The 8471-nt window shown below is 39.9% G+C and overlaps 1 protein-coding gene across 1 annotated transcript in view; it reads right to left on the bottom strand.

The window, feature by feature from the left end:
• PAPPA (pappalysin 1) overlaps positions 1 to 3786 on the bottom strand; it is a 373767-nt gene extending 369981 nt beyond the window's left edge. Inside the window, exon 1 of the mRNA XM_075184705.1 lies at positions 3103 to 3786. Coding sequence (XP_075040806.1) covers positions 3103 to 3493 — 391 coding nt within the window. The 5' untranslated portion in view covers positions 3494 to 3786. The remainder of the gene's footprint in view (positions 1 to 3102) is intronic.
• Between the last annotated feature and the right edge of the window lie 4685 nt (positions 3787 to 8471).

The raw sequence follows: 8471 nt of genomic DNA on the forward strand, positions 1-8471 counted from the left end.
ACCCTTAGCTACCACGCAACTGCAATAACATCCATCTGTATCTTAGTCTGATGTTCATTTACACATCTACTGATTGAGCAACACATTTATGTTTGTTATATTATCATTATCATTATATTATCATTAGTTACTGAACGTCTGTAATCCACGGCAAAAAGAGCAAATGATATTTCAATGTTTGTTGCCGTGAGTGAAACATAGTTTAATATCAATGTGAAGAGAAAGAGAGAGAGAGAGAGAGAGAGAGAGAGAGAGAGAGAGAGAGAGAGAAAGAGACTCGTTTTACAATTTTCTATCATACATAGATAAGGATAAACAACAAGGTAGGAAATGTTTATAATATATACCTGATTTAAGGGTAAATACTTAAATATAAGTGAAACCCAGAAACAGGTCAAACTAATTCTATTATGAAGGGAAGCTACATGTTGACTCTTTGCTCTGAGGTTCAGGATTTCCCTTCTCACACCTCTAGTCACTGCATTTTCTAAGCAACACCCCCACAGATGACTTTATTTGCCAGTGTACACACGACGCCTGTATGTTTATATTGTAAATAAAATAGCAGTCCCGTCTCAGTAGGTTACGCTGCTACACACATTCTTCTGGGATTAGGTAAAAGCCGGAATTGCCGGAATGCTGGAATGAGTCAACTTCACACAGCGCCCTCTGCTGCTTGGGGACAAATGAATTATGCTGCAGTTTTTGCAAGTCACCGATATTTGGCGACTTTGCAGGGCAAATTGAAAATGGCATTGGCTTTATAGGAAAATACCTTAGCATAATACATTTACCCCCTGGTGTCTTGAGGGAAGCTTGCTGTCTCTTCCTGTATAGTGCATTCTGTTCTGCTACACAGATATGTTCTCTGCACTGTGTGAGGTGGTCCAGTGGTTTGCAATATATATATATATATATATATATATATATATATATATATATGTGTGTGTGTGTGTGTTCATCTACCTGTGGCACAATTATTCCACATGTTAGATTGCTCATGTATGTCTATATATATATATATATATATATAGATATATATATATATATATATCACAGCTTTATAACTTAGCCATCCATTCCAGGTGGCAGAATTGGGCTCTAAGTGCCTTCATGGAGCTCTGAGGACCATAATCTTCAATTCCGGCAGCAGGAATGAATAATTTTGGTCCTCAGAGCCGAAATGGATGGTCCAGGTCTTCTGAACCCCATTCTGGCAACAAGAATGGATGGTCAAGGTCCTCTGAGCCCCATTCCAGCAGCCGGAATGATGGCTAAGGTACTCAGATTCCCAATCAGTCAGCCCAAATGATGGCAAAGGTATGGAGAGCCCCATTCTGGCAGCTGGAATGAATGGTTATGGTCCTCAGAGCCCCATTCCAGCAGCCAGAATGGATGGTCAAGGTCCTCAGAGCCCCATTCCGGCAGCCAGAGTGGAGAGTTATGGTCCTCAGAGCCCCGTTGCGGCAGCCAGAATGGATGGTTGAGGTCCTCTGAGCCCCGTTCCGGAAGCCAAATTGAGTGGTTAAGATCCTCAGATCTCCATTCTGGCAGCTGGAATAGATGGCTAGGGTACTCTGAGCCCTATTCCGGCATCCGAATTTAATGGACATGGTACTTATTTGTCAATTCTGGCAGGCAGAATGTGTAGAATGAATAGATAATGTACTCAGATCCCTATTCTGCCAGCCGGAATAGATGGTTAAAGTCCTCAGAGCCCCAGTCCTGTAGCCTTAATGAATGGTCAAGGTCTTCATAGCCCCATTCCAGCAGCCGGAATGGATGGCTAGGGTACTCTGAGCCCCATTCCGGCAGCCGAAATGGATGGGTACAGTACTCAGAAATCAATTCTGACAGACAGAATGGATAACAACAATATATAGCTACATGGATAACAACAATATATAGCTATATATATATTGTAGCTATACACACACACACACACACACACGCATGTCTATATCTTTATATATAATATGTGCAATAGTTGTGCCACACTTAGGATATATATATATATATATATATATATATATATATATATATATCCTATCTTATAAACACTACACACATTACAGTGAACATATCTGTGTAGCAGAACAGAATGCACTATAACAGAATGATCAGGGAGAGAAAATACAGCAGCAGTGGGACGCTGCAAGGAGCTGACTCATTCCATCGTTCCGGCATTTCGGCAATTCTGATTTTCACCCATACCCCATTCTTCTACTCTAGCATGAAATGCAGTGCACATCAAAGATTCAGTAAGCTTGTTTTGGTTTTACTAATTACCAACATAACTGATCTTCTTTCATCAGGGTCTCGCACTACTGTCCAGCACTGCCTAAAGTTCAGGATACCAATAGCACTGTAGCATCGCCACTCATGTAAGGACATCATTGTGACGCAGAGTGTGTGAGGCAGCTACTGCTAGATGCCTCTACTTAAAATCACCAGTTTCAAAGGCAGGAGAGGTCTATAGCTTTATCCACCTGCATTTCCTGAAGGCAGTCAAATAAAAAAAAACAATGCTAGTACTGCACAGCTTACACACTACATTACCACACAGGCTTTGGAGATTGTGACTGAAACAGACCCATTGCAAAAGTTCGGCATTCCAGACATTCCCCTAAATTATTGCAAAAGTCTTCTCAAATTTCCAGTGTTAGAAAGTTGCCCGTGTGTAATTTTTCTCTTTAGTGTATTTCTATAGCAACATAAAAATACTAACGTATATCCTTCAGTAAGCACTGATAAGCTGCATACTGCACCTGCCTTTTAGTTTTGAAGAAAAACTTTTAGATTGTTTGTGTACTCCCTATAAGAAAGTGCTAGTTGTAGAGTTTGCTGGGAATTTGTCTAAAATGCATTGTCCCACAAACTAATGTAAGGATGGAAGGATTTCAAATATTCTGAACATCTACAAATTTCTCTTTCAATGTAGGGAACATTACATGCAATCATCATTGTCCTGGAATTTTCAAATATATATAAGTAATTATTTAATTGAGCTGTGGATACCAATTAGAAGACAATTGTAAGCATGAACCTCTGTGCAATGTACAGTAATATTTGCAGTAATTATTTATATTGTTTAGTGCTTACCTGCAATAACTGCTGGAGACCTCTGCCCTCCCTCGGCTCTTAGCCAAACTTGTAAGGTGAATGTGTCCCTTGGCAACTCATTACCCGCTTTCAGCCGCAGCTGGTCCCCATGCCCTGTGAAATATAGAGCTTTCCCGGGGGCCATGGATCCAGCACCTTCTTTTGCCTCTCGCTGATGGTGATGTACTCTCAGGTGTTCTATGCTGCTAAGGGATCGACGACCCCGGGCAAGACTGGTGGCGCAGGAGCCCTCCTGAACACTGCGCACGCTGCGGGTTTTCCGCGCTGTCTTCCGTGCTCGTTGAGAGCGTTCATCCGTCCCACACTTAGAGGCATTTGCCAAGGCTGCATATAGGAGCCCAAGAGGCAACAGCAAACTCCAGAGCAGCATCTCCAACTGTTCCCCCCCCTGCTCCCCACTATGCTCTCCCGATCTGCCAGCTTTAGGCTATCCTCCAGGGCACTTGACCTTTATGTTGTTCTTTGTATCCTCCTGATGCAGTATCTTGGAATTACAAAAGAAGATGCACTGATCTGTTTGGTCTCTTCATTCAGTAGATATGTCCACTATTTTTCCCATTTGTCATTTATTTTTACTCCATGAAGAAATAATACAGATTTAAACATAAAGAAAAAAAAAAGCAACAACAAATGTCTCACAATTAGATGCTTATTTCCTCCCCCTTAAAAGGATGCTTTAGCTGAACATTTTTTTTGCCTTCTTTATAAGCTTTAAGCCCACACTGTCCCCTAGCCCCCTCCTCTCTCCTCCTTGCAAAATGAAAGAGAAGCCCCCTCCTAGGATGAGTAAACAAGCATATGCTAATCTACTCAAGGGTGCTCCACCTTCCCATTCCCCACTGAATGATTCCTATTAAACTGCAGGGATCATGCCTGATCAATCAAGATCTAGTGCAGGCTGATGACTGGGTTGAATCACTTTTATTTTCTGTGTCTGCTCGTCTTCCTCTGCTTTTTTTTTTTTTTTTTACTCATAACATCCATTCAGGTAGCAGAAATGTGAGCATGTAATATCCCCTCTTTTTCTGCTGCCTCCCCACTTTCCATGCTCATCCCTGTCCACAGCACACATTCCTAGTTCTTCTGCTTTTCCTCCCTCCTGGCTAAGAGGAACAGCTACTACTTCGCAGCTCATGCTCCAGGTTTCTGTACACTCTTGAAAAGCCTCATGCACTCTCACAGCTTCTAAAAGAAGTCTTGAAACTTGATTCTTAACTGCCTTTTGCTACAAATGCCATCATTTCGTTGATTTACCATTCATTCCCCCTACTTTTTAGGTTCTTTAAAGTTCTACAAATCCCCCTCCCTCCCCTAGTTTACCCCTCTTCTTCCAGTTCACTTGTAAGCAGCTAATCCAGAGTTTGCATCAAAAGGTCCCCATTGGATGACAGAGAAACGAAAACGATTACCTTCTTCCAAATTGCTGTAGGCTGGAACAGAGCAGAGTTCACTTTGATTTTTGACTTGGTTGATTTAAATGTTTTATTTTATATTGTGTCAGAACACCCAAAGATTAATTGTGATGAATAAAAACACAGCAAAGGAAAAATCAGTATCCCAAAAAAGATAATTTGAATAAATGTGAGAAGTGTTTCCTCGGTGTCCCTCCTATGTTTGAAGCACAGGTAATGTACCCTGCTTGCCGTTTTGTAGATCTCTTTTTTCTAGAGTGGGACGTTTTATTTCTTTTTTTTTTAACTCCTGCATGCATTACATTTTCACTCCTAAAACGATCTCTGCAGCTCCCCCCCATGGTAAAACATGGGATTTAATGAGAGGATTCGATAACCTCATCAGGTAAAAAGCATTTCAATGTTGCTAATATGTTTTATTAAATGATAAAAGGTAGTGTTCATTTCCAGTATTGTAGCTTGGATTTATGAGCTCCTATCATTTTTTATTCAGTAGGAATAGTAAACTGTTTTTTTGTACACGAATGATGTTGCGCTTTGAATATGTAGCTCTTCATGTTCACTTTGCTAACTGTGTGAGTATAACAATTTTGCTATTTCATTCGAGCATTGCTGCCTTCTTTTAAAGTAAAACTGTTGATTTGCTACTGCTGTTCATGTAAACCATTTGTTATGTTTATACAGTATTTATGCAAGAACCTGCTGAATATTGCAGCAAGTACCCGGTGTACAGGAGCATTTTATTTTCTCTCAAATAGACTGATGAAAATAAACAAACTACAAACGCTTTCACTGAAAGTGATGTTTAAATACGTAAAAAAAAATAGATGATTGTCAAAACGAACATATAGTTATAAAATCTGCCCCTTTTTGCTTTTTTTTTTTTTTTGTTTGTTTTTTTGGCTGTTGGGATGGGGCACTATTTTTTGTTGTGGGGGGGGGAGCTATTCAATGGATTTATAATCTGTTCTGTATAAGAATGTTTTCTTATGCTACTTTTAAGTCTTCCTCCCTTCAATTTTAAAAGGAGTCCACTTTTCGAAAACCCCTCTTTAAAATTATTTTGTTTCTTAACTCTAATAGGGCTTTTGATCTGTTTGATTATTTCCATTGTATAACCTCTTTCTCTTTTCAGTAAGCTGTACATATACAGAAGACTTCCCTGATATGTTGTTATGCCACCTTGTATCACTTTAGCAGTCCTCTATATTTTCATCAATTTTATTAATATCTTTTTAGAGAGAGGGTCTCCAGATCGGCAAACAGTACTCAAGATGAGGTCTTTCCTAGTGACCTATGGGGTGACCTATAAAGTAGCAATAAACATTATTCTTCTACTAGTAGTAGCTCTTTCTATGGAATAAATGATTGCCTTGCACCACAGCTTGACTACAGTGCTTTCTTCCCTTCATATTATATGACACCTTGTGGACTAATTATCACCTATATGGCTGTAGCCATTATTGTGTTTGCCCAGCTTTCACCCCTTCTTCAATGAAGACTTTTTTCTGTTTACTAGAAGCCTAACACTGCTGGTGAATGGAGAAAGTGCTATGTGCATCACGCTTTCTCCTGGGAGGGATCCTGCATAGCCGGAGAGGCTTTAGCTATATTCTCCCATTGAAATAGACCAGTAATACCATCCTGAGACCCATAGAGGCCCATGGGGACAGCAGTAAGTGCCGTTAATTATTTTTCCAGCCTTAACCTCTAAATAAGACTAAATCCAGGATAACAGGGCAAAGAGCACTGTCTTCAAAATTAATTATGCCTATACAGATGTAAGTAAGTTATAAATGCTTTGTGAATTATTTTATATGGCTGAACAATGGGTTGTGAGGTTGTGTAAAATACCAGCCATCCTAATTTATATCCAAATACCATTATATTTTTGTTACATTGAGATCAGGACATGATCATATCAATCTTACAAGTTCCACATGATAGAGATGTCTAGATATGTTTATTTAGCATGTAAACTGTGGGTTTGATAAAGTAGAGATGTTGCCTATAGCAAGCAATCAGATTCTAGCTGTAATTTTGTAGAAAGTACTAAATAAATGATAACTAGACTCTGATTGGTTCCGATAGGCAACAGCTCCACTTTTTCAAACCCACAGTTTAGTAAATATACCCTCTAGAGTATATACATCACATACTTGCATAAGTGTCTCAAAAATCAGGGAAAAGGACTGTCTCATGGTTCATATATAGTTGTGGCTGTTTTCAGTGGTAACTATGCACTGCCCCAACTAAGATGGACCCCTACAATAATATGAGGGACGAGTATTGTTACATCTTAGAGTAAATAGCTCACACCAAGATTGTTGAACAATACTGAATTTAACATAACTTAAAAGAAAGGGCAAGCATGATTATTATTAAACACATTTAATAATAAAAACTCACACAAATGTCAAATATAACACACACAGCATAATCGTGTATGAATAGTTTTACTAAATTTTATCATTGCTGTTGAGTGGGTCTTGGTAACAGCAGTTTACTGGGAACTCGGCTACTCTGACAAAAGTCCACATTCTTAGTCCTGGGTAGTTCTACTGAGCAGGAATAGTAAACCACTAGTAATAGCTGAAAAATATCTTTATTGGGTTGTGTGAGTTTGTATGGCACAATTACCCAATGACCTAATGAGTGTAGGACATTAGGCTGAGTGAGCTTGTATAATGAAATTATCCATTAACCTGATTGTTTTAGGAACATTCTAGGATAACATATTAACCCTTATACAGTATGGTCCTGATTCATCTTGAAAAGCAATGTGAACACAACTTGCGTTTAAGAAAATCAGATGTAACTTGCAACTTTTATTTCATGCCACAGCCCCTAAAAATAGGCAGTCCTCCAGAGTCTTTGGGATGTGGGAGGCAAGTGTAGCAGCTGAAGAAGATACACATGGAACATATTAGAGTTGCAATAATCATTTTTTTTTATTTTATTAATCATTGTGCACAAATTACAACATTTTGCTTATTGGCAGTTGTCTGGTGGGCATGTTTTACGTTGGTCTTTTCTGATGGTCTCTTGCAGAATGCCATAGTAATGCACTTTGCAAACATTTATATGTCTCACACACAGTGGCGCACGCAGGGGGGGTTTCTGAGTCTCTAGAAACCCCCCCTGCACTAACTAAGTGGCCACTGTCCTATACAGCAGCCGCGGCGCTGTCAAAGAAGCGTCCGCGGCGGTGCTGTATTGTATACAGCACCGCTGCAGACGCTTCTTAGACAGCGCCGTGGCTGCTGTATAGGACAGCACTGGCGAAACGGAGCTGCTGCGCATGCGCAGCAGCTCTCTCTCGGGTTTTTTTTTTTTTTTGGGTCGGCGGGGGGAAACCCCCCCCCCCCCCGACAATCCTCCGTGCGCCGCTGACACACTTGTTGCTGTAAGCAAGTATAGATTGTGTGTGAGTGGTGGTGGTGGTGGGGGATAGCAAAAAGGTGAAAGCAGAAGATAATACAATGATAATGCAAGTACCTACACACTGTATGAAGATAACCTACAGCTTAAATTGTCATGCTTGTGAGCAGGGTTCTCTTACCTCTCTGTATGTGTTACCCAGTATTGTTTTATTAATGTTTGTCCCCAATTGCAGAGCACTACGGAATGTTGATGTGTATGTCACTTTCACTGGAAGTAACCATAGTAATTCTCACAATGTTATCGCTTTTGTGAAGTTTTTGTAGTCGCTGTACAGATGTTTCAATGTAGATAATGTAAAGAAAGGCATACAATCTGGAATCAGGTTTGCCAGACTAAGGTCATGTGCACAGGTAACAAACAGGGGGTAAATGTATTAAGCTGAGAGTTTTCCGGTGAGTTTGAAAAACCAATCACATTCTAGCTATCATTTATTTATTACATTCTACAAAATGATAGCTAGAATCTGATTGGTTGCTATAGGCAACATCTCCA

Source organism: Mixophyes fleayi, chromosome 9 (assembly GCF_038048845.1).
Source record: "Mixophyes fleayi isolate aMixFle1 chromosome 9, aMixFle1.hap1, whole genome shotgun sequence".
In the NCBI taxonomy this organism is placed as follows: domain Eukaryota; kingdom Metazoa; phylum Chordata; class Amphibia; order Anura; family Limnodynastidae; genus Mixophyes; species Mixophyes fleayi.